At 43.1% G+C, this 26,902-nt stretch overlaps 3 protein-coding genes across 3 annotated transcripts; all 3 read right to left on the reverse strand.

Moving 5' to 3' along the window:
• Positions 1-1,800: 1,800 nt before the first annotated feature.
• Positions 1,801-6,578, reverse strand: LOC115589039 (uncharacterized). The gene is made up of 3 exons (XM_030429714.1): positions 6,468-6,578; positions 4,482-5,174; positions 1,801-3,213 (listed from the first exon to the last, which is right to left on the reverse strand). The coding sequence occupies exons 2-3, from the start codon at positions 5,097-5,099 to the stop codon at positions 3,058-3,060; spliced, it is 774 nt and encodes a 257-aa protein (XP_030285574.1). The 5' UTR covers positions 5,100-5,174; positions 6,468-6,578; the 3' UTR covers positions 1,801-3,057.
• A 2,497-nt stretch (positions 6,579-9,075) lies between these two features.
• On the reverse strand, positions 9,076-13,668 carry b3gat3 (beta-1,3-glucuronyltransferase 3 (glucuronosyltransferase I)). The gene is made up of 8 exons (XM_030432000.1): positions 13,455-13,668; positions 12,913-13,020; positions 12,292-12,472; positions 12,006-12,189; positions 11,693-11,854; positions 11,524-11,610; positions 10,987-11,190; positions 9,076-10,687 (listed from the first exon to the last, which is right to left on the reverse strand). Exons 2-8 carry the CDS (start codon positions 13,004-13,006, stop codon positions 10,589-10,591), a joined length of 1,011 nt encoding a protein of 336 aa, XP_030287860.1. The 5' UTR covers positions 13,007-13,020; positions 13,455-13,668; the 3' UTR covers positions 9,076-10,588.
• A 3,711-nt stretch (positions 13,669-17,379) lies between these two features.
• naa40 (N-alpha-acetyltransferase 40, NatD catalytic subunit) lies at positions 17,380-26,314 on the reverse strand. Its single transcript, XM_030431906.1, has 8 exons — positions 25,944-26,314; positions 22,959-23,054; positions 20,714-20,766; positions 20,401-20,496; positions 19,864-20,022; positions 19,686-19,769; positions 18,725-18,802; positions 17,380-18,373 (listed from the first exon to the last, which is right to left on the reverse strand). Exons 1-8 carry the CDS (start codon positions 25,947-25,949, stop codon positions 18,226-18,228), a joined length of 720 nt encoding a protein of 239 aa, XP_030287766.1. The 5' UTR covers positions 25,950-26,314; the 3' UTR covers positions 17,380-18,225.
• Between the last annotated feature and the right edge of the window lie 588 nt (positions 26,315-26,902).

Here is a 26,902-nt window from a genome sequence, read left to right on the forward strand (position 1 = left end):
GTTCAGTAGAACATGTGGTTCTGTGTTCAGGAGAACATGTGGTTCTGTGTTCAGGAGAACATGTGGTTCTAAGTTCAGTAGAACATGTCGGTTCTGTGTTCAGTAGAACATGTGGTTCTGTGTTCAGTAGAACATGTGGTTCTGTGTTCAGGAGAACATGTGGTTCTGTGTTCAGGAGAACATGTGGTTCTGTGTTCAGTAGAACATGACGGTTCTGTGTTCAGTAGAACATGTGGTTCTGTGTTCAGTAGAACATGTGGTTCTGTGTTCAGGAGAACATGTGGTTCTAAGTTCAGTAGAACATGTGGTTCTGTGTTCAGTAGAACATGTGGTTCTGTGTTCAGGAGAACATGTGGTTCTGTGTTCAGGAGAACATGTGGTTCTGTGTTCAGTAGAACATGACGGTTCTGTGTTCAGTAGAACATGTGGTTCTGTGTTCAGGAGAACATGTGGTTCTGTGTTCAGTAGAACATGTCGGTTCTGTGTTCAGGAGAACATGTGGTTCTGTGTTCAGTAGAACATGTGGTTCTGTGTTCAGTAGAACATGTCGGTTCTGTGTTCAGTAGAACATGTGGTTCTGTGTTCAGTAGAACATGTGGTTCTGTGTTCAGTAGAACATGTCGGTTCTGTGTTCAGGAGAACATGTGGTTCTGTGTTCAGTAGAACATGTCGGTTCTGTGTTCAGGAGAACATGTCGGTTCTGTGTTCAGTAGAACATGTGGTTCTGTGTTCAGTACAACATGTCGGTTCTGTGTTCAGTACAACATGTCGGTTCTAAGTTCAGTAGAACATGTCGGTTCTGTGTTCAGTAGAACATGTCGGTTCTGTGTTCAGGAGAACATGTGGTTCTGTGTTCAGGAGAACATGTGGTTCTGTGTTCAGTAGAACATGTCGGTTCTGTGTTCAGTACAACATGTGGTTCTGTGTTCAGTAGAACATGTCGGTTCTGTCCCATGGTGCTGAACATGGTTGTGAAAAATATTCAAATGAATGACGTTGAAAGTGTTTTAATTGGAAAATGTGAGCAAGAATATAAAGTATTTTTCTGCTGTTTCTATAGTTTCTGATGTTCTATTACATGTTAGAACTTGAAACATTATAAGAATATGAATCACTTTATAACGTGAAGTGTTTTATGTTATGGGCAAATAATTAGTTATGAAATAATAAATGATAGTAAGGTAACTAATACAGTTATAACAGGAATAGTGTAGTTAGTGTCTTGTTACAACAATATAAGTTATCACATTATCTTATAACAATACATTTATACAATGTAAAAAGACTAACAGCTTTTTTTAAAAAAAACCTTACAAGTTCTCATTATCATATATTAAGTTTGTATGTCATAATAGTGTGGAACTATCTTGTTTTAATGTGAATATATCCTGTTATATTGATACATCGTTTCCATTTTTCTTTTTTATCTTTTGCAATATGCACTTTCACATTTAAACTCTGATGTTTAATGCAAACAGCTCTCTGCTTGCTGTTCTCCTGTTTTATTGGTCTGTCTGAACAAACAGCTTCAGCTATTGTTCAGGTGTATGGAGAGGGGACGTCGTCCTTCAGGGTCAAAACTTCTGCAACATGAGACGAAACACGTTGTTCTCACACAGACTTCAAGTGTTGGACCTGAAGTTTTGAGCCTTCAGAAGCCGTCGCCTCGAGTCGCAGTGTTATGTGGAGATAGTTTAATCTTATTCATTCTGATTCATCCATAAAACAATGACACTGACATTAACAACTAAACTCCTGACCATGTTTTATACTGTATTCTCAACATGAAAATACAACCAGTACAATAAATTAAATCTTTATTTTTTCAGAGAGGTGCTTCTTGTCACCGTTCAGGACTTCAGAAGCTGTGATTAGGATACAAAAAGATTTGTATAAAATTTAACACATTTTTCCAAACAATCATTATTTACACAACAAGTTATCCAACTTGTTCAGTCCAGTTTACAAGAATTACTGAGTACACTTGAGGTAAAACAAATTACAGCAGGCCTATAGTAAACGTTTTAACGATCATCATTGATTAGTGATGCTTCAGGATACTCACACCTCTCCTGAAATGAAAACGTGTATAACAAGCATGATGTGCTTCTGCAATGGTAACAATCAAAAGACGGAACTAAAAGCGGATCCTATTTCTGTGCTTAGTGCTGATTTATTACCAGTCTATAAAAATAGTCTTTATCTTTCCCTCTATGCACACATTACAAACCCTCTCCTGTCCGTCCTTCAGGTTCTGTAACCTTCACCAGAACGCACAGCCAGAGGTGAACGTCTCATGAGGAAGTCAAACACTGACCATCTGTACGCTCAAAGATAAAACCTGTGTTTAAACTGGTGGAAACTGCAATTTCCCTTAAAAATATTAACAAACAAATGTGTGTGTTGAAAAAGATACACAACGACAAGCTTGTCCTGATTACTGATTAGCTGCCGGACAGCAATAAATGGCACTGATTAACAAACAAGACATGTAAATACCTGCAGAACTAAAGTCCACTGATCAGTCATCGCCCTACGATGGAGACTTTCCATTGCTTTTGGTTACACATCAACATTTTACTAGTTTCATTGCGCTTAACCAAAGGAAGCAAAGATGATTTGTGCTCCGAGCTCCTAAAAGTGGACCGGATGTAAGCAGCTAAGATGTTAAGACGTTCTTACGCTGCTGAATAAATCTAAATGAGTAACACAATAAAGAGGAACCAGGAGCAGCTGACCTCCGTCACATGAACGCTGGACCTTTCCATAGACTTCACTGTAAAATCAACAGCTTGGCTCCCACAGTGTAATTAAATACCTGCAGTCTGTCTACACAGTGAGATGCACCATGATGAAGCAAAGGCAGTAAACTTTATGATGAGTAATTAACTTACATAAATAATCAAAGTGAGGCCTTACGCCTGACTCAGACGCATCACATGACTGTGAAAGTCCCCAGTGTTGTCATGGAAACAGGCAAGATTGTCCATCACAAATCACTATTAGTACATAAATATTAGAAAAGGCTTTGTTTCATCGTCCATGTGGAAATCAGCTCTACCGAAACTCAGCCAGCACGGCGCTGTGTTGCTGTTTCTTCTTAGACGCAGGAGAAGACGATGACAGCGAGGATGATGTCACAGGAGTGAGCGTGACGCTGTAGAGGTTGGCGATGAAGGCCTCCCAGCCGCGGCGGAAGGCTCGGTCCAAGGCCTGTCGGGAACGAAGGGGATGAAGGTTAGCAATCGACAAACATGATCCAAAACACAGCAGTGAGAACAAACCATTTATTCACATTTATTCATTTTCAGAAACTTGAGCTTCCTCAACAAGGAAGCTCAAGTTTTGCATGTTGAGCTGTCGTGTGTTTACTGACTACAAGGCTCTTCAGTTTCCACAAGCAGTTTACTGGAAATATTCAAATTGACGGGTTAGTTGTCTCTGTAGGTGGTGTGAAATGAAATAGTTTCTTCCAGGGAACTTCCCAGGCAATGAAAGACGGGATAAAATCTATCTGTTGGGAAAGAAATGTACTGGTAGCAGATTAAAGCAGTCCTCTGCTGTTTCTGCACACTGCTGCTCCTCAGAAGCAAAATGTAAAACCTTCAACTTCATGATGCACCAACATATTTTCCTGCTCTCTGCCAGCCACCTCTTTGATTTATCTTGGTCTAAACTGGTTGCAGACCACTGTTTTTAGCCTGTTGCTATGCTAACAGGTACATTTATGCTATTACAGCTATTAATAATCAACTAGCTCTTCTAGCGATTGAACAGGTAATCCATAGACTCTCGACCTTACTCATTAAAGTAATGTTGTGCAGACTCGAGCTGCTGAGACTGTCCTCCATCTACCAGGAGGTCACGCTCTGGGGCCGGAGGGTGGAGTCTGATTGGCTAACAGCGGTGGAATGTTTTTATGGTGTGGGTTTAGAAGGCGGGTCAACACTGACTGCCGTATCTCGGTCCACTGATCAGAGCACATGATATAAGCGGCGCAGGAATGTCACCTCTGTGCACGTCTCTCAGTGGAAGCAGAGACTCTCAGGTGAGTCAGGTGGAGGTGCACGCCGTGCGTCCACACAGCTAACAAGCCTGTCCCTGAAACCTCCGTTCCAGCTTTGCTCTTTCCCTGCGTTTAATGTGACGTGAAGGAAAAATCCTATCACAGGAGGTTAGCTAATGGGTTTGGCGACGCACGCTGATGGCTGCTGTACCTTGACCCCAGTGGCGGTCGATTATTAGGGCGATAGTTTCCAAGGTGATTAATAGCTCAGTGTGCAGTATATAGAGGATGTGGAGGGAGAACTTTAACCCTCTGTTCCACAGACTCCATTATGTAACGCTGAGGGGCTTAAAGATTAACCAGATCTGGGTGGAAATGGAATTTATGTAAATGTGAGATACAGAAAGAAGAAGTTAATAAACTTTAGTTTGACAGAAAGGCTCTCGCTTTGTATTTCTTCGCTGCTCTCTCTCACCTTGCGGTAATTCTTCCTCTTCACCATCTTCATCCCCTCCTCTTGCTCCTTCATCATCCTCATCTCCTCCTCTCCCTCCTCGTCTCTGCCCCTCTTCTTGTCTCTGATCAGGACCTGGTCGTCCTCATCCTCCCGAGTTGGGAAGTGAACGAGTGACGGCTCCACCTTCTTCTCCATCTCCACCTCGATCATCACCCCAGTGTGTGGGTCGACCGGTCTCTCCGTGCCCAGGCTGGGCCTCTCATCCCGGGCTGCGTCCTCCTCTGCTCTCCCCTCCTTCTGCTTCCTCCTGGAGCTTCTCCTCCACCTGCTGCTGCGGCGGCTGGGTTTCCTCCGGAGGAGCGTCTCCCCATCGCCTTCCATCAGCCCTTCATTAAAGTCAAACGCCTCAGCTTCTTGCGTCTCTGCCCCGGAGACATGCACCTCTCTTGGGTTCTGGCTGCTCACCACTCCCCCCTCGGTCTTGCTGTCCTCCATCACATTCCAGCTCTCCTCCCCTTCTCCAGCCATCTCAGGCTCATCAAGGCGACCATAGAAGCCGTTGGACTTGTCCAGAAACTTTGGGGCCCGGATGGAGCTCCGCACAGAGCTTTTCCTGGAACTCTTGCCAATCGTCATCTTTTCTGTTTGTTTGTGTTTCTTGTGTCCTCTGTTGCACTCTTTTCCTTCTTTACAGCCTGTTTTTTGTTAGCCCTGAAAGATAGGGAGAACGACGAAAAGAGATTAATGTTGTTACATAACCGTGTCCGGCCCGTCGCTCAGCGGGACTCCCTCTGTGACACACGCAGGCCTCATTATAATTATAGCAGCTCTGAGGTCAATTTATTTGAGCCAAAGTTCAGAAAAGTTGATTGAAGATAAAAAAAAGGAAATGAAAGCAGAGAGGAAAGCTGTAGTAAACTGCAAACTTTTATATTAATGTGTGTGTGTGTGTGTGTGTGTGTGTGTGTGTGTGTTATCAGGTTGTGATGATAACTGAATGCCAAAGCTAATGACACAATGTTCTTACAGCTGAGGTCAAACACACACATGGACACACAGACTTGGACTTTGACTCTGATTGAGCCGGTTGGAGGCTGAACAGCAGCCAAAATCAATGACTTCATATTAATGATCTGTCAAAGCCAAAGCCAGCCTCACTGATGGCTCATCACCGTTACTGTCAAACAGGTGTTGAAGACGTGTCACATCTGGGTATTTTCTGTCAGCCATCAGGACAAAAACTGAAGTGTAACAGTAACAGTTTGAGGTTTTAGGGGTTCGACAGGAGCAGTGACTTCATGTGGTCCTCCAGGCTCGCTAAGCTAAGCTAAGCTAAGCTAAGCTAAGCTAAGCTAACCAGCTGTCGGCTGTAGGCTCACTTCAGATTTAGGCCACCATACATCTTGGCAAGAGAATAAATGAGTATTTCTCAAAATTTGAACTATTTCCTTGAAGAAGCGACTGTATATAAATAAAACTATGACAGGACTTGATGATGTCTGTGAGTGAATGACATGTTTAAAAAGTAGGTGTAACAGGTACAGCTAAAACTACGAGAAGCTGAGACAACAATTAATACATAAATAATTACATAAATACAATAACCACTTCCTGTGCTGTGAACAGGTACAGTCCTGCCAGGTGTCGGTAACATCTCACATCCAAAGCAACAGATTGTAAAGTAAAGATAGAGAAACATGTTATTGGACAAGAGTTCAAATTTAAAAAGGAACTAGAGGATGACAAGGAAGCAGAAAAAGGAAAGAAAGGCACACGGGCAGATTTAATGACTGATTAATAAAGCAGCAGGCAGATACACACAGTGAATATCAGACAAACAGTGAGAACAATGTTAAATGTTAGAAGTTATTTAAGAGGAAACGAGAGAGCTGTCATTTACTGTCTTACCTAAAGTAACTCAGACACACATTATCGATCTTTAAATAATGTCATAGTGCAGTAATGAGTAAAGACTTGAACATAACAAAGAGTTGCAGGTCTCACCAGATATGTTGCTGTTGTCTTCTTCCCCTCTGTGAGTGTGAGCACCTCTCGTGTGACTGACTGACTGTGTGTGACTGACTGACTGTGTGTGAGTCTGAGTGAATGACTGAATGTCAGAGTTTAGGCTCCGCCCCCAGCTCAGCGTCACGCCGCCTCCCTGCAGCGCTGCCGTCACCACAGCAAACACTCACAGCAGAGCACTCTCCCTCTCTCTGTCTGTCTCCCCTCTGACTCTTTACTCTTGACCACACACACCTCTTCTTCACTTCCTTTAACACACACTGACTCAGAGATAGAGTTGTGTGTTAGAATCTGTCGCACAATCACGAGATACAGGGACAAACATGCCTGCACACGCAGTTCACAGAGCATCTGACCAGCAGCAGCAAACACTCTGACATTAGAGTCTGTCAGCCATTAATCAGGAACTTCCTCAGCTGTCATAGATAAAAACCTGCAGAGTGGAGATGTGACGTCGACCTCGTCTGCTGATGTTCAGTCATCCTCAACATACAACAGTAGATTTATATTTGAGCTTCATCCAGCTCATCAAGAACTTAAAGGAGTCGGAAATGAAATCAGACTCAAAATCAACTTTTCTTTCAAATAGCACCTTTAAATCTCAGATATTGATATCAGTCTCCAGTCAAGTTGAGCTGTACTTAATATATCAATATAACTGTGATATCTCTCACTGGCTGACAAGATGTTATCACTCATTTAGTGCTCAAAGTCCAGTGTCTTAAAATACGTGTTGTCAGTATAAAGCACATAAAAAGCTTCATGAGGTTTGATATTAAAGGGGATGAAAGTGAAAGTTGAAGTAATTAAACATGAATCCATGAGTTTTATTGTGAGACCAACCGCTGAAAAGTGAAAAGGTTTGTGTCCATACTTTAAGGTATTAGTAATAATGAATCATTAATTAATGATTTGATGATATTTGAGACATTATGTGACTCAAGTTCAAAATGGCTGCCTCTGAAATAAGGTCATTCTCCTTCATTCAGAATGAACAGTACACCTCTTTATTGATAAGCTGGTGGATCCTGATGGACAGTGTGTGTGTGTGTGTGTGTGTGTGTGTGTGTGTGTGTGTTGTAGATAAACTGAATGTTATCCGACTGTTTGGATGGTAAAGATGGCGTCTGGGTGGGTCGGGGAATGGATCCGCTCCGCTCTGAGCCTGCTGGGTCATTATCTACATGCCAGGATGTACAGTACTCACACACCTTCTTCTACATGCACACACATGCATACTGTGTGAGGACTCAACAACATCAGGATAACACACACACACACGCACACACACACACACACCTGTGACAGTAGAAAGTAGTTAAATCACTCCAACCTTTAAACTGTCATCAACTGAACCGTCACATCTGCTCCATAAATAACAAATCACACTTAATTTAATGTGTCTGTCTGTGTGTGTGTGTGTGTGTGTGTGTGTGTGTGTGTGTGTGTGTCTGCGAGTGAATCACGGCGCATCAAAAGATGGTGAGCGTCTAGCTGGATGACTTCAGCTCCTCTGACTCACCTCCATCTTACGAGTCCTGTGTGAGTGTGTGTTGGGTGCTGAGGTTTAGGGGCAGCGAGCAGGTGAGGGCGTAACAGCTGTCAGTCACTCAGGTCTGTAAAAACCTCGGCTGTGTTGAGGTGAGAAGCTCTCGCCCACGTAGGTAATCACCCATGACGGTACCGGACACTGGGAGCATGTTGCCTGTCGAGCCGGGACACGTTGGGGATTTGACACCACTGGAGTTGTTGTAACCAGTGGTGGAGGAAACACACCACTGTCTCACTAAAGCACCAGCACTACAATGTATATGTAGCTCCTGAGCTAACTGAGCTGACAAGCTAACGGTAGCTGAAGCCATGGATGTATATAAAGAATAGATGTAGCAGCAGTTAGCGGTTACTCCTCTGATACGCTGCTCGTTTGTTGGGATTAATTCAAGGTAGCTAATTCTTACAGACTGCACCTTTAAATGAAACCATGTGAAAAGTTTAGAACATGTGAGTCACACTGTGTGAGGCTACACAACAGCAGCTGAATTTGTATTTTGTAAACTGATCCAGTTTCTTTTTTTAAAGAATGTTAACAATCATTGATGGAATGGAACACAGTATATTTACTCTCGTTCCACTCAGATACATTAAGAGGCAAACAATGTTCTTTAGTCACAAGTTGCTCAGAGCATCATTTATTTCTATTGACACCACTGTTGGAATATAAACAACAGACATAAGTGATAAAAGTCACAGACACAGTTGAGTATTACCTCACTCACCTGAGAACAGATGTGCTGTTGGCTGCGCTTCAAATCGAGCTCATTAACCAGGCGGTCGAGACTCAACCGCTTCGACAAGTCAGCATTTTCCAGATGAGTCGGGGTCAGAATCCAAAATGTGTTGCAAGAGAATCGGCCCTTAAAAACAGCTGAACGCACATTCCTCACAAACACTGACTGCGTATCAGCATGTGTGGTAAGTCAAATATAAGACCCACAGCTCTTTATCTTGTTCTGCTGAAAAAAGTCAAAAAACGTTTTTATATAATTTATAGATTAGATAGAACCATAAATCACTGAACGACAAAACATTTTCATTATCTAGGTTTATTTTCAAGGCCAAGAACAGACATTATCACATTATACAGTGTTAAGAACAATATTACAGTAATAAATACATTATACACCAGGAGAGAGTTGACGCACAGGCACTAGTTACACGTAAGCAGGCACTAGCTTGATTTTACAGTATCATACAAACTGTAGCGTGCCTGAGCTTTCTTGTTCTGCTCTTTATTCTTCCAGACTCTGGCGGTGTCGTGGAGCCCCGCACAGCGTGAGGAGTTCACTCTCAGAACACAGCTACCATAAAGAACCAGGGATTTCCAGCCTGTTAGAGGCTAATTCAAGTCTTTTTCTTGTCGTCATCATCAGAGAGTGGAAATGTAACATGGACGTCGTGCTTTGTATTCATTTATTGCATAAGAAATGTATAACAGTAGTGTTGTTCTCTTAATTAGGACTTCTAAACTGATTCCACAAGTCTTGTGTTTTTAAAAAGCATCACTAAAATATTCAGAGAGAAATGCTGGCTAGAAGGAGCTGTTGTGCTGTAACACTATCAGAAACCAGCGCGCTGAGCTGGAACACTGAAGCTACACTGGCCGTCTGTATGTTACGTCTGTGGTGCTGAGTGTTCTGTAACACAGCGGAATGACAGGAGAATAAATACAAGGCACCAACTACTCAGCAGATTCTTGATTAGTTGGTGAGTGTTGTGTGTTTTGTTTGTGTTCTGACTTCTGTTTAGCGTCAAAAATGGACCTTGGAACTACTTCTGCTTCACATTACTGTTACCTTGATAGCAAACGCAGCGTTTTGATTCGCAGGTTGTACAGAGATTGTTATCATGCCTATGATGATGAAAGAAAAAAAACATTTATATGGCTTAAACACAGACTTACAGACACTTACCACACAAAAATAGAAGCCATGCATGAATAAAGTGCTCCGTTGCAAATGTATCTCTGTCAAGGAGCTGGTTACAGATCAGCTCCAACCAGCTGGTGTAGCTTTAAATATCAAACTGCTGTCAGGAGTGAGTCACACTGCAGGATATCCACTGAGCACAAGTTAAACATGTGAATCCCTACAAATGAAACACATCAGGACGTCTGGGATAAGATGCATCACTTCTCCAGCTTCAAGCTGATGTGTATTGTGGTGAAACATCACGGCTCTGCGAAAAAAATTGAAAACTGGCGCCCCCGTCAGGCGGCTGGGTTCTCCTCCACTGTACAGCTGGACAAAGACAACTAAACCCACTGAAACCAAATAAAACCCTGATACACACACTAACATACAGTCAGCACAGCCTAACAACACGCACCCAATATATACACACACGTACGTTTACTACCTGACAGGAAACAACAGACGGTCAGAACCGATGCAGTTTAAATGTCACCTCCGACACAAAGTCTTCTGTTTTACAGTATTTACAATGCAGAGTTACATATGCAGCATTAAACAGCAGAGTACGCTTTTCAATGTGTGTGTGATTGTGTGTGTGTGTGTCGGTGTGTGCGTGTCGGTGTGTGTTCCTCAGACCTCCACAGCAGGGTCTGAGCCCAGTCCCTGAGACCGCATAGCCTCTTCCTGCTTCATCTTGGGTTTCTCTGTCCGTGTGTGCCACACCAGCACCTGCAGAACAAGAACAACATTAATAGACATAAATATATGTTTATAAATATGCTAAAGTTTGCTGAGAGATATCCTAAAAACAGTCAGACAATTTCAAATTCATTAAAACTCAAAATTCACATAAACATAAATGAAAAAAATCTCCAAAGACCATAAAAACCAAAGCTCCTTTTTCCAACTTACACACACACACACACACACACACACACACACACACACACACACACACACACACACACACACACACACACACACGTCATCGACATCTTTCACTCATGCGTTCACAAACACACTCGTACTTTAGAGCAGTTGTCTGCTTTGGGCTCCAGCTCGTCCATAGTAACCAATCCCTTAAGGAAGCTGCTCTCCAGGAAGCCGATTGGTGCCTCTCTGTCAAAACAAGCATCTGGATTGGCCAGGACAAGTTTGAGGGACACGGCGAAGCCAGCCATGTCTATCGGGAAGGGGCGGGTGGGACGCCAGCCGGTGTGGAAGCGAACCACCTTAGAGGAAGCATCAAAAACACTGCATTTTAACGCAAATAATTTCTGAGCATAAAAGTTCAATCTTGACCTTGAGAAATGACTGTTTGATTATTAAATCCTAACACAGGGTCTGTTTACTTGTTTGTTGTTGTTTTTTTTGTTTGTTTCTTATCTTTTAACTTTTGTTTTTTTAATTTCTAATGATTTATAAAAAAGTCACATAGACTTTTCTGGAGTCACACAAACAACCTTTCCTTCTGCTGTGTGTAATTCAGTCAGTGAATTCATGTTTTTCTTTGAATCATTCCTTTAATTCCCCAGTGGACAAACCAGAGCATGAACTGCACCCACCTTTCCTCCTTCAACCACAGGCCTCTCATATTTCATCCCTCCAACCAGCCCCACCGGCCACACTGACACTCGCTGGGTGCTCCTCATCTGAAACAAGACACTCGTCAATGTACTTTTAAAACAAACACCTTGTAGAGTTAGTACACCTCCTGCACACTGCACCACCCACCTCTTCAAATATCTGCAGGCTGTATGTGTTATCGTCATCAGCAAAGTAAACAACCCCCTGCTGGTTGTCTCCTCCCGGCTGAGCCCTTCTGTCCTCTCTGAGCCACCGTAGACCCTCGTTCCTCTGCTCCACTCCACGAGGCTTCAGCCAGCTGGGGTCACCCTGAGCAGGAAAGTGAGCATTAAGACTGAAAGCTTCAAAACAATCTTTTATTTGTACTTGAAGATAAAAATACCTGATAACAAATAAAATCTCCATTTTAGGGGACAAAAACATGGAAGACGGTGTGATTTGACTGACAACCTCCGCCTACCTCCTGCAGCTTGTGGTCCTTGGTGGTGGGCATGTGCAGGTGTGTGTAGGTCAGCCCACTCTTCACTAGAAGGTCAGTCACCAGTGGCGTCTTGTGTGGCGAGTCCTCCACCACGATCCAGTGGAGCTGAGGAACATGGAGGAACGTCTGCGACAGACGAGTCAGCTCGGCCTTCTGCACCAGCCTGAACAGACAGAAATCAGAGGAATGGTGTCGAGGGTGACAGAGGAGGGTGGAGATAAGCAAGCAGGCAATGAGGAGTGAGGAAATCGGCCTCATCGGCTACCTTGCATATGTTGGGGTGATGACAAAGATGGCAGGCTGGGAAGGTTTGGCCGCCTGTTTCTGGGGTTGTTTGGTCGCCTCAGACTTCCTCATCTGCTCCTGAAGACGGTGCATTTCCCCCCGCAGCCGAGATATGGTACGGTCTTTAGGCATGTCGTGCTCTGTGCAGTCACAGCGTTGACCTGACACAACAGACAAGCGTTTAAAGTACCAAAGCAGTAAGGGAGAGTCCCGCTTGTACATTTGGGTACATAATTGCTGCTTTTTGGGGATGATTGTTTTGTAATCTTTGTTTGAGATGAGCTTTAAGTTTAGCCTCATGTTCTTATCTCAAACATGTGTTACTGTATGTCAGGACATAAACTCTTTTGCATTCATTTTCATAGCAACTAAAAATATCTATTTGAAAGCCTTTAAGTTTAATGGATTACATTGTAAAGGTAGACTGGTGGCACGTTAGAGTACACTGTGAATAACCACTACAAGGGTATTTACTTCTGTTGACAGTCACAGTAAAGTGAGTCAGTCATCTTTAGTGTAGTCGTCTCAGACGGACTCACACATGTACAGTTTATTGTCCTGATGATGAAGCCTGGATGGAGACTGTGTATTAACCACTTACCAAGCTGCATCAATGCATAGACGAGGCCGAGGAGGGAGACCATGAAGTACAGCACAAACACAGTCTTTAGCTTCAGCTTCATCCTGGTTGCCATGATACCCTGACCAGCTGAAGGGATGACAATAATGTGACACACAAAACATTACAAAGCACTCTGGGAGATTTTTATTATGATTTCCTATTCCCTCATCAGTGGTTGAATTCTACCTTTAGTCTGTGAGGATTGTAAATGAAAGCCAGAGGTTTACCAGATGTGTTAAAGTGTGCTAAAATTCAGGTTTTCAACTGCCACTCAACATTTATGCTAGCTAAGAGGGTTAGCCTCGCCCTTCAGTGACCTAACCTTCAGTCTCTGAGGTGAGCAGGTAAACACTGAAGCTGAGGACAGGTTTGTGTGTGCTACTCCGTCGAAGAACGGCGAATATGCACTTAACTGATAAACCATGATAAACCAGTGTTAGCTACTGTCACAGCTGTCAGCTACGTTAGCGTCACTATTTGTTTTTCCAAAAAATAGCCCGGCTATAATTTCGTGCACCTACCAGAGGCGGGAAATCGCGGAATACAGGAAAACAGGAGCGGTGGAGTTGAATTACGAGCTTAAAGGTTCAAGTCATCTTGGACAGGTGTGAGCAAAGGCACCTCAGTGCATCAGAACATCCATTCATTCCGTTTAGCTAGGACATTTTTTGGAGCAATGTACCAACAACTTCCGCTTTCAGTGCAACACGGTAAGACGTCCCCTCAGAGTGTGTACGGTCACGACAGTTCCACATGATTCCGGTGCACGTTCTCTCTCAAAGATGTTGACCAACAAAATATTCAACGGGAAAAATGTGAAACAAATAAATACAAACAAAGCTATTTTTAAAAAACAAAAACAAACAGCTGTTGGTTCCTCCGTTAACATACGACCATTCTACGGAAGCTCATTAATGACAAAAGGATAAAAAAAAAAAAAAAGAAAATTCATCTTATGACCAACATTTTCCCACAAAATAATTTACTAGCTCATATTACTGTATTATATTTTTTAAATAGTTGCCTCAATAAGTCATACCTTCTGACATACTATTCTATTTATTTTCCCACACAGAAATGTGCTTCTGTATATTCCTCCATTTAGTCCTGCAAGAAGAAACATGAGGTCATAAATGACAGAAAACACAAGGGCATCTCTGAAAAGTCAAACAACTTTCCTTTATTTGTAACATACAAATAAAACACTGACAAGGCATAATGACTTTGTTTTCCCTTTCATTGTCGTCTATGGACAGGATGTAACACTCGCTCTCAAACATGGGAGTTTTTCTTTTCACATCATGTTTAAAAAAGTGTTTTTACCTGTAAAAGGCCAAGAAATGAAAATGAAGATGGATCCACAACAGCTTATATATATATACAGAGAAGAAGACCAAGAGAAGGGGATTGTGATTTTGTGAGGGTACGTAACCATTTTCTAAAATAAAAGTACTAACTGACTTAAAATAAACTGGCTAAGTTTCAGCTCATTTTCCAGATATTTTCACCAAAGCATTTTTACGTCCAATGAGCCTTTTTTATCTTTTTATTTTTAAAGACAGCCCACCTGTCTGCACTGAATGTCACAACTGAGCACTGATCTAGAGTCAGTTCAAACTTTGTGTCACTTATTTTCATGTAATTTCACATTTACAAGGCATTCGATTCCTTTTTGCCTTTACTGCAACATATAAAAAACTAAAAATCAGTGTTGTCACTAGTTGTGTTAAAAGTAGAATTTAAGATCACGTCCATTAAATACTACGGCACGTAACACAAAAACTGACTCTACATCAGAGCTGCGGCCAATCAGATCCAACGAACAGCTTACTGACAACACGGCTGTTAATGAAACAGATGAGGTTTGATTACGTTTGATTAACCTGAGAGAGAGACTGTCAGTCGGCTGATTTACTACCACTATATACACACAACATCCTCTTAATTGTAACCTATGACATACAAAAAATGATTTACTGTACTTATCAGAAGGTAGTCTAGCACTAAAACGAGCAATATGTTGTTAAACTGTTTTTGCTGTTGAGACACCAGTCGGTCGTCTCCGAGTGCTGAATGTGTTTTTTTGTCTTGACCCAGTCTGGAAACAGCCAGAAACTTCCCCCAGGATCTGGACACTTTGTCCTTGTGTCACTCTGATTAACTCAGTATTTAGGGGTTTCTATGAACGCATCTTCACATTTTAGTCTCCCCAGTTTCACATACTTTGACCAGGTATTATATGTACAAAACGTCACACTGAGCCTTGATATGACCTATCACACAAAAGACAGAGGAATCTTTACATCTGAAGAGTTATGTCTTTTTCTTCCTCCAGCCCACAAGTAAAATCTGTAAAAGCTGACCACAGTCCTGGAAATAAAGGGTGTTGTGGTCGTTTCAAGATCGGGCTCCTAACCCAGCTGACTCGCGCTCCAAACACGCCAAAAATAGCCTGAAGGTTTTATACAAAACAGAAATGGAATCAACCAAGATGAAGGTTGTAACAGCAGCCTTTCTAGGTTGACAAGTGACAGTGTCTAAAATCCAAAGTGGAACTTGCATCTTCATCTTCACTGCAGATGTACAGCACAACTTTAGCCAAATATTGAACTAACCCAAGTTTCACACAACTCCCCTTTTCACATAATTCCAACATGCACAGATGTTCATGGGAGATCTGAATGAAATATTAAAGCAGCGCTTGTAGACCCACAGGAGGATTTCAGACACGAGTTCCAACAGTAATGCTAAAGCTCAGACGCAGCACTGTCCTGATTCAGACTAAGAGTTTTGTTATTTAAAATGTTCTCATGCAAACTTATGACGGTGGGAAGAAGGAAGAGGAGGAGGAGGACTAATCATTAAAAACAACTTCAGCCCTCTGCAGTGACGTCTTTCATCCATCTAATCCACGTTCCTTCCTCAAAGTTAACAGCATTCATCAGCTTTCAAACAGCCACACAATGAAGTGGGGACCTCAACCAACCCTTATCCATGTTAAATCAATATGATTCGCTCATGCCAACGGAATATAATAAGAGAAGGGATGGTTTAAGAATTTCTTAAATACAGTTAAAGGTAGCGTCAACATCAACTTGTTTATCATTAGTACCTCTCGAAAACAAAGCAAACGAAGAGGCAAGCACGAGGAATGAGACTTTACAGAGTGACTGAAGAGGACAGTGACAAACGGTCGGCAGTCATTGTCAGCGCCTGAAGGAGGTGGAGGGAGGGAGGAAGGAGGGAGGGAGGAAGGAGGGAGGGAGGAAGGAGGTGGAGGGAGAAGGAAGGAAGGAGGTGGAGGGAGAAAGGAGGTGGAGGGAGGGAGGAAGGAGGTGGAAGGAGGAAGGAAGGAGGTGGAGGGAGGGAGGGAGGAAGGAGGTGGAGGGAGAAAGGAAGGAAGGAAGGAGGGTGGAGGGAGGGAGGAAGGAAGGAAGGAGGTGGAGGGAGAAGGAAGGAAGGAAGGAGGTGGAGGGAGGAAGGAAGGAGGTGGAGGGAGGGGAGGAAGGAAGGCGGTGGAGGGAGGGAGGAAGGAGGTGGAGGGAGGGAGGAAGGAGGTGGAGGGAGGGAGGGAGGGGAGGGAGGAAGGCGGTGGAGGGAGGGAGGGAGGAGGTGGAGGGAGGGAGGAAGGAGGTGGAGGGAGGGAGGGAGGAAGGAGGTGGAGGGAGGGAGGGAGGAAGGAGGTGGAGGGAGGGAGGAAGGAGGTGGAGGGAGGGAGGGAGGGAGGAAGGAAGGCGGTGGAGGGAGGGAGGGAGGAGGTGGAGGGAGGGAGGAAGGAGGTGGAGGGAGGGAGGGAGGAAGGAGGTGGAGGGAGGGAGGGAGGAAGATGTCACTTTACAGATCTGAATCTCCAATTCAGATCTGTAAGCATGGAAACAAGAAAAAGACGGTGGGACGAAAGCGTGACAGTGAACTGAAGACCTCGTGCAGGTTTCTGACCTGTTACAGTTCGAAGGTGATCGACGTAGTTTTGGGGAAGAAATTTTAACCAGAAGAGAAAAATCTTCATTGACTGATTTGTTTTATGCCTAAACAAACTAAAACAAACTGTTTTCATGACTGAACATGAAAACTGAGCTTCAAGGACGACACAGTTTCAGACTGTTTGACTCTGTCTATATGTGGCGGACCCTGCCACCTTCCTAGCTTCAAGTGTTCTGGGGATCTTATTTCCTCTGAGAACAACTCATTGGTTCAGTTATGGAAAAGATCAATATCAGAGTTTGTATTATTACCTCATTAATATTATAAATATAAAAATTCTGAGTTTTAATTTCTCCTCTAAAACTGCATAGTGCCCCTTTAAAGGAAGCTGAACATCTGAATGTGCAAGAGGGTCACACTGGGACTGTATCTGGGCTGTATGCAAATTCAAAGCAACAGATGATGAGAAAAAGGTTTTGTGGAAAAACAGAAGCAGGGGAGACGACTACACGTTGAAGCAGGTAGATGGATAGTGCTAAAAACTGTATTGTAACCCTTTAACCATGGAATAAAAAGACAGGTGTGGTTCAAAACTGCTGCTAGCTGCAGTGAGTTTGTTACAAAATAAATTACAAGCCATAAAACTTGCAAAAAAACCAGTTGGTATTACAGTACAGCAAGGCTTCTCAGACGGTTCTTCTGGGACCAAATCATAAGTACATCATCAGCCCGATCATGGGACCCTGGTCCAGTGAAACAAGCTACTAGTCTCAGTGTTGGGTCCCAAAGAAATCAGGGGCGGTTTAACAGAAAACTGACTCTTAAAAGTCCATCTGCAGACTTGAGGTACTAAGTTTTTGTAAAACAGCCTTATGCAAACAACCACTAATAAGTCCGGAACCAAAGTTTGAGAAGCGCTGCTCAATGAGTCAATACAGTACAGCACGTCAGGAGAAGAGAGGATGAGAGCGGGATGGGATGAGGTTCACTGCCGTGGTAGAGCATGTCAGCAATGCTTTAACTAACTTGTTCTTGACTAGGAACTACTAACTGTCATCGTTAACTGGGGTAAGAGAATGAGAGAAGACGGCCTGGACACTGAACCAAGAAGAAGTATTAAAAGAAAAAACAAGAGCTATGTGTGAAAGCTCACACTGCATACTGCTTGTGTAGCAGGAATACACGAAAAAGAAACACGTAAATCTCAATCCATAATGCGACATCAATATCTGTAGCCAGGTATTCCGCCATCGGTTCATCTACAGCCGTTCAAACAGCGTAGCAGGCAGCTCAAGCTTTCACACACAGCCACGAAAAGTTGCTGGCTTTTAACCAATCATCATCATAAAAGGTGGATCTGAATCTGGATCAGTGGCAGCAGCCCCCGCAGTGGCCGCCGCCGTGGGTGTGTCCCGCCGAGGCCTCGCCGTGTTTGGTCCGCCGGCTGAGGATCTCGTAAGAGCAGTCGTCGCCGCAGCAACCGGACATGCTTGGCGAAGTCTCATCGATCTCAAACCTAAATGTGTAGAGAGAAGAGGGTTATTTACCAGGGACGATGTTCAGGCAGTCATCAACACTATAACTACTTTTTCTGCATCCATTAGCCTCATTTTGACAACAACCCTTTGATTACATGTAACTGACTTTTACCAACATTATATTCACAGACTTCCTGTTTAAAATGAAAAACAAAACAGTTCTTAAGACGTTACAGTCACCCTTGTGTTTTCTTCTTTAACAACAGAAATGATGAAAGCGTGGACATTTCTTGGATCAGCCTGTTCTCACAGATTGGTTCAGGTGCAGCAGAAATGAAAAGTCTTTTTCTAAACTTCTAATTTTCCCTCTGTAGTTCCACCATACTCACTGTAAAGCTTCTCTGAAGAACTGGTAAGCCCCGTGGTTGTGTTTGAAAACTGTCAACATCACTTTCTTCATCTGTGTGCTGGAGAGAGCAGAGAAGAAACAAAAACATTTCACTTAAAGTTCCCGACTGAAATATGTGACTGATACACTGTCCTAAGAGGGCCCTGTGGAGTTCCCTGAAAATAAAGTGAATTTCTGTTTTTCACAACAACACAGTATGTGCACTGTTGAGGTGTATCTTTAATTATCCTGAAGAAAGATTTATAGTACAACCAGTGAGCTCCCTGGGTCAGGGTCCCACACTGGGCCCAGCTTTGGTGAGAATAAAAACAACAGAGTACCAAATATTAATGAAATATTCTCTGTCATTATCAAATTAAATTAAATGATAGTTATAGAAGCTATTCCAAAATCCCAAAATATTTTAAAACATTCATTTACAGATGCAGAGAAAAAGAGATTAACTCCCTTATTAGTTTGTTCGTTTACTCGTGGTGGTTAAAAGGTCCCTGATTCTAAGGGTGAGACTTCAGGTCTGGTCCGATATCAGTACTGTCCATGACTGAAAACAGACGACCCACAGACAAACGTTCACAGCCTGTATTCACAAAATGTGCTTTCAGAACAGCCTGTAGGGACTCGCATTAATTTGTGATGTCACAACTGCACAGTCAGCGCCCTCAGCAGTGCTCACAACACCGGCAGAGCTGATAAACATGTTGGGCGGGAGGTGTGCTCTGGCCTGTGAGACCTCACCAATCAGAGCAGACTGGGCTGAATAGAGGTGCTGCAGCAATGACAGGTTGAAAAACATCTTTATTTTTACATTTAAACATGTAAACACTTCCAAGTAGACACCTCAAATAAAAGTAAGAACCTGCAAATGAGACGTGGGGCCTCTAAATCTGACACACCGTCACACAGCCATGATCACATCAGCTGATCACAGCCGTAGTGTTTACCTGTTAGCGATGAGCTGCAGTATCTGGATGAGGAACTTCCCGAGTCCTTTCCTCCTCACTCTGCTCTCTAACTGCACCTCATAGCTGCAAATTCAAGACAGACAAACAGGTGAGTAACAAGTGGAGCACATCTGTTGCTTGAATTCAAATCCACATGCTTGTGGTTTGGATGTCTTACCAATATAAAACCTCCTCCCCACACTCCACATCGAACCGGAAGTGAGAGAAGGCCACAGGGGCGGAGTCACCGTCGCGGGCCAACAGGTACCACGCCCTCTCGTCGTTCATCTCATCCCTCTTTTCCCTCTCCTTCCATCCCCACTCGCTCTGCTCGTACCTGCGGCACAGCGACAAGAAAATAGGTCGACTCCAACGTGACCAGACGTGCTAATCTTACCCAGGCAGTCGTTCCCCCTCATCAGGCTGCTCTCAAAGCTTTCCTGAATTGACAAAATTAAGGTTCGACTGACTAGCTGCCATTTCGCTAAATTGAAAACTACTCAAATTCAGGCAACGTGAGAGGAGATAAATTGTGGTAATTTCTCTGCCTCCATCTCAAAATTGTTCCCTCTGCCCTCCGATTTTACTCTGTAGCTGTTCAGTGTCACTCTTTAATTTGCACACACAGAATTTCTGGCTTGTCTGCACTTCTTCTCAGCTGTCATCCATCACTCAAATCTGTGCGAGCCTGTCCATTCATCACTGGGTGTCTTACAGTGTCTGCATGTTGGCTCTGGTGAGTTCGAAGGCCCACTCCACAGACAGCGGGTTGAGGGAGGTCACTCTCTTACACTCTATCTGCAGGTTCAGCCTGGACAGGAAGACAAGTGACCAGGGTCAGTGACGTCAGCAGAGAGTGTGTGTGTGTGTGTGTGTGTGTGTGTGTGTGTGTGTGTGTGTGTGTCAGAGAAGATAAAGAGAAGAATACAGATGAATAACATCAGCAGACTGACTCTCCTCTATGAAACATGAATGTATTTCATGAAACACTGAGTAAGTCCTCTGTAGGCAGACAAAGCGACACATACCCATTTCTGTCGTATTTTTTGAAGGCTGGGAAGGCAGCCAGGGGGTCATCGAGCTGTGAGGAGAAGGGGCAAAATTAACTTCAGACACTTTCATAACACAAAATTGTCAATGGTTTCCCTCCCATGCTCCAGTTTTATCACACTGCCTGCTATTGAAATGAAGCTATTTCAGTTTTCAGGGGAAGTTTATTGTGGGTTTGTGGCTTTAAATGTCCCTCTTCTGATTTGATATCAGTGGGAACAAGTCCTGCTCACCGTCTTGCTTACTTCTTAAATTATTCACAGAAAGTTTCGGTCCTTTATCTGACCGATACCTGATGAAGGTCTGACAGACAGAAAACGTTGTGTTCATGAATTATTCCAGCAGTAGGCAGGACAGTGTGCTCAGTTCTTCTTGTTATCAAGTTGCACCTTTCACTGATGCGCCTGTCACACATTCAGCAGTGCAAACATTTGTTAAGAAATATTTTGGAAGCATCTGCTTTGATGGCAAGTCATTAAAAAGTATCTGCAAAAGTATTATTACATGATACGTTTGGATACCACATGTTGACAATGATGCAGCATCAGCATTCAATAATACAGAGAAGATCTGCATTCTGAAGCACTTGTGCTGAATGACAGTAAACACATCTTCAGATTTTCTAACTGTTGGTTCGACTAAGCAACAAGTCTGAAGACGTCCACACGGGATCTGGAAAATTCGACTGGCATTGTCCACGGTTCTCTTGAATTATAACAACAATTAATTAAAACAACAGGCAGATTAATCGTTAATGAAAATGTGATCGTTAGGTGCACCCGTACACGGCTTCATTTTCAAATCAAAACACTTCTTCTTTAGCTTGTGAATGCAGTAATGAGACAGACAGTAAATGAGACTCTACCTCTGAACCCAAGCATCCCTCAGGCTCAACTACAGGCTCTGGAGCATTAATAGGCCACAGGGACCCAAACAGGCAGGAAAACTGCAGGGCTATTAGTGTTATAACCCCATTAGTTACCAACACAATCAGCTTTTTCTTGGCAAAGAACATACATCTCTCTTCTTCTCAAAGATAGACGCTGGCCACAGACATGTCAACTCTGCAGCTGTATTAGTGGAAGTATGATACAAATAAAGACCAGCTCAGACTACAGCAGATATTTAAAGATCAGAACAGAAAATAAACAACTTCAGGACATTCCTACTACTGAATGAGCCACTTTGATAACGACAAATGGTGCTCTTGTTTAGGGCCCCCCTGACCTCTTGGGCCCCTGAGCCTGTTAAAGAGCACAGCTGTACCTCTCCTCCATGTTAAGATCGAGGAGAAGAAGAAGCAGATCTCATTATTATGGGTTGTTTCTTGAAGCAGTGAATACACTACTTGTTCATGTGAAACAACAGGCTAAGTCAAGATTCATTACTGTTGGCGAGGGCACAAACAGAAATAAATGTACTTTGGGAGAATTTCTTGCATTCCTTCTCTGTTGGCACATCAACAGTGGAAAGGGGCGGGAGAGAGAACAGCATGTAACACAGAGTGGCCCGTTTCAGGACAAAGTGACACAGAAAAGTAATAAGAGTGGGCAGTCTGCCTCTTCAGAGATGGTTTGTAGCTGCTACAGCTCAGCTCAAGGCCAGTGAGTGAGCTTTGTCCCTTCAGTCTTCAGCAAGCTTCACTAATGCACCTCCACACCAGAGCTGTCTGCTGTGTGTCCGCATACATGGGTAGGGGTTTAATAATGCAGATTAATTATGCATAAAGAAACATATGGTACTGAATTTGGCTTCTCCTGTCATGTGAATATCAATTTCAGGCGTATTCAGGACAAGGAGGGAATCCCCAGCTCTGCATTACATGGAAATCACAACTCACAATGGAGATTTTAATGGCTGTTCTCGGTGCAATCTGAACCCACAGGGAAGCCTGAAGCAGCACATAAAGCACCAAGTGGTGGATGCTTTTATGTGCAGCACTTAACATCTGTGCCAACAATCAGAACAGCAAATGTTGCTTGTTTTGCAGCTAGCAAGTGGCTAGCACTTTTTCTTTTTCTTTTTCAAGAGAACGTACATTCATGCTCACCAGAACACGCAGGAACAGAAATGTTTGCACCAAATCAAATCCTGTAAAAATATTCAATTCCACACTACGCAAATATCCCACACTAGAGCTTTAAATATTTCAATTCCACCTCCTCGGAAGGCCTCCATGTTGCCCACCGCCAAGGCCACTGACAGCTCCTTCACCAATATTACCTTATTGGCTGCGTCCACCTTGGCACAGACGGCATCCATGGCTGCCCTCTCCTCCAGACGCCGGGCCTTCTTCTCCTTTGCTCTGTTGGACTTCCTCTGGACACAGGAAATGAGGAAGGGATGAGTGAAGGAGTGAAGGAGTGAAGGGAACAGAGGAGACAGACAGGATGGAAAAGAGGATTGAAAGAGGGAAATAAATCAAACGTGTTAAAATATTTTTATACTCCTCACATTCTTGTTCTAACTGAGCAGGAAACAAAGAGCTGTCTGATCTGTTCATTAACTGAGATGATCTGCATGATCAGTTATACACCTACACTGATCCTCTTCATCTCGATATCCACTGTGGGGCTCGAAGCACAATTTAGTGTTTGTTGGCAGGTTACATATGACACCATTCTTCATTTTGCCTTTAACGAAATCGATTCAAGACATGCAAGTATGTAGTCTCGTGTTGTAACATGAAAAGGAATGGCAGCATTTTGGTCCAAACACACAAGTCAGAAACCGAGACATCCCCGTGAAGCCTGGTGCAGAGATCAGGAGCTCAGCAGCCAGCAGGCGACCACGCTGCGCTTCTGGCCAACGCACAAACATTCAGACTGCTATAATTAGCTAATTCAGGTTTTACTCAGTTCACTCAGTGACTGAGATTAAATAAGAATGCATGTTGTGTCACATCAACATCGTTTTTTTACTTTATAGTCCTCGTCAGAGCCGTACGGGCAGGTGGAATGTAAAGGGCCAGTTCACCCCAAAATCAAAAATACATATTTTTAATTTTAGCTGTAGAGCTTTTTATCCATCTAGATTTTCTTTGTTTTGGAGAAATCGGCTTTTTCATGGTCAAAATGGAAATACATGACACTCGGCTTGTGCTCATGAAGTTGGGGCATGTGGATGTGCTCTGAGTTTACAAGTAGGACTGAAAGTGGTGTTTCATTGCACATTATCCCAGTAAGAGGTCGGTGTTTGTCCAACTTCTTTCTGTTTGGAGTTGTATGGAGCGCAGCATTAGTTTGCTTAATTAGCTTGCATCTTGCTCATGAGTTGATGGCCGTTATCTCCAAAACTTGGCACCTGAACGCAAAACAATCTAAATGGATAAAGCACTACAGCCAAGAGGAGAATATGTATGTTGCATTGGGATGAACTGTTCCTGTCAGGGGGGATAAAATAAAATAAATAAATAAAGATCAGTTGTATCTGGTGTACATGCATTTTTAGTGTTCTCTTAATTCACCTAGGTACTTGTAGAATATATAAAAACCTTGTAATATTCAGAGTGTGTGTGTGTGTGTGTGTGTGTGTGTGTGTGTGTGTACAGACATCACATCACATTCAGCCACATTTTCTCACAAACGTCGACATGAAAAAAAACTCAGTGACACAAGATCAGAACAAACTAGTACAGCCGGACTCATCGAGACAACACAAGCGCGAGTCAGTCACGCAGAGCCAACAGTAGCACTTACACTGCTATGGAAAAACTATTTTATCACTATTATAACAAATAATCTGACAGCGATACTGTAAATTAGCTCTTGGCTTGATGTCCAATGCTGGAATCTGTAATGGTGCAGCCATAATTCACACTAATGACTCTGACTGCAGAGAGAAAACACACTGCAACAGAAGCTTTCAGTGTGTTTCAGCCATCACTGTGGTTATTATGCGTCATTAACTATTGAGACGTGCAATTTACAGAGATAAAGAAGCAGCTTTACACTTTGATTTCACATCAGAGTTTCCAGCAGTACCATTTCTTGTGATAAACTCCTGCATAGTGGTACTAGAGGGATACGTTTGAGAATAATCTGCAACCATTGTGTTACATATTAATCATTTAAGTCATTAATCAAGGAAAAGCAGAGAAATGTCTCCTTTTTGGCTGCTGACGTGACGACCTGCTACTCGCTTCTGTTTCGTATAATTCTTAATCAGACATATTTGGGTTTTGGACTTCTGATGCTATCTGAAGACATTTACTATTGAAATCATGATGGGTACGGTTTTATTGATCATTAAAAACTAAAATATTCATTAGTCTACTGCACAGATATCATTTCAAAGGCAGAAAAGAGGGATTGGCCGTACACATGCTGGGAAACCACTGGCAGTCAGGTTCTTAGTGGCATGTTAAGAGTGCAGAAATGGTGCATTGATAGCTGGAGAAAAACAAGTAGGAATAACTTCATTAGATCCAGACCTGAACAGAAGAGGGAACAATTAGAGGGAGGAATGCAGTGAATTGCCAACTTTAGCTCAGGGCATTAACTCGGTACCAAGCACAGAGAGGCTGCAGGCTGAGTTGGGCTGTGAAACACGTGGATTGGTTTATCTGGAGTGAAAGTGCAGGATAAACTCTGCTGCCTGCAGACGAGCCAAACTTATGGCAACTAACTCAGCTTCATAGCATGAGAGCAGAGCAGGCCCGGCTGCTGCTGCTGCTGCTGCTGCGCACAACTTCATTGTCCACATGCAACAAGCCGGAATTTATCAGAACCATGTGGTCCGACACGGATCACCGTGGCTTGTTCGCTAATTGTACACACATTAGTGATTTGCAGTACTCGCTAGCATAGCGAAGCGCTCGTCATTAACATGGCATTCCTAAGTGGCTAACGCAAAGCTAGCCGGCTAACAATGGCACAACACACACCAGGAGAAGTTAAGTGTGCGTAGCGACAAGGACAATGCGGTTATAACGCTGAAACGCCACATACAGCTGCGTGGGAGCGTGTGCTAACCTTATTATGCTATGTGGAGGCAGCTAAGCGGCTAACGCAGCCCAGCGAGCCTCGGTGCCAACCAACACCTTTAACGTTACATCCATCCACCATGTCTCTCTTCCTCTCCGTCCTCCCTCCTTCCTTCTTTCTTTCTCTCCCCTCACCATCACGCATTTCACCAGAAGCCATCAAACATCCACCTTTCATTGTATCAGCTCGCAGCGAGACACAAAGCAGAACATGTCCAACTCACCCCCATTTTCTCCGCTGTTTAATGGATCCCCTGGAGAAACACTCCTCTATTGTCCCCGTGCTGACTGTTGCTGAGTTATTAGTATCGTGACTACAGACGGAGAGAAGGGGCCAGATTAATATGACAATGATAGATAGTGTGCTAACGAGGCTAGCAGGCTACAGCACCGACTGACGGCTGTGACAGAACCGGCGGCTGGACCCGAATCTGATGAGAACGTCAATGAAAAACTGGCAGTTTTCTTCTCTTTAAACCGGATTGGCGCCAAGAAGCGGGCTGATCGATCACCGCTTCTTCTCTTTTCTTTCCTCTCGGCTCCGTCGTCCAACCATGCTGCGTTCACGTGCTCTTCATGAGCTCCAACTTCTGAGCTCCCTGTGAGTCTCAAATGGATTTTGAACTCTTTCTCCAAAACGTTAGTACAAGTTAAAACAAAAGAAAGAAAACAAAACAAAACTGTGAAATAAAACTTATGAGCACATGGTTTTATGACATTTGTTTTTTTTTTTATGAAATGCGCAACTTGTTCTTGTGCTAAACGTTTACATCCAACATGGTTGTAGTATTTTTTAAAGGTGCATTTTGTAGTTTGGGGGACAGAATTTGAATCAGAAGAGAAATACATTTATTGACATTTTATGGCTAAACAAACAAAGTAAACAAACTCTCTTAGGACTGAATAAACAAACTGACCTTAAAGGACAACACAATTTCCTAATGTTTTACGTTGTTTATATATGGCGGACCCTGCCACCTTTCCTAACTTCAAACAGTGTTCTGGGACCTTGTTCTCCTCAGAAAACCACTGGTTTATTCACCTATCGAAAAGATAGATATGTCTAAGTTTGTACTGTAACCTCATTTATATTATAAATCTAAAAAAGTTTGAATTTCCTCTCTCTTTTATAACGTTAACTATTCTACTGAATATATTTCCAGATTGTCTACTTTATTATTTT

This window comes from Sparus aurata, chromosome 10, assembly GCF_900880675.1.
Source record: "Sparus aurata chromosome 10, fSpaAur1.1, whole genome shotgun sequence".
NCBI classification, from domain to species: Eukaryota; Metazoa; Chordata; class Actinopteri; order Spariformes; family Sparidae; genus Sparus; species Sparus aurata.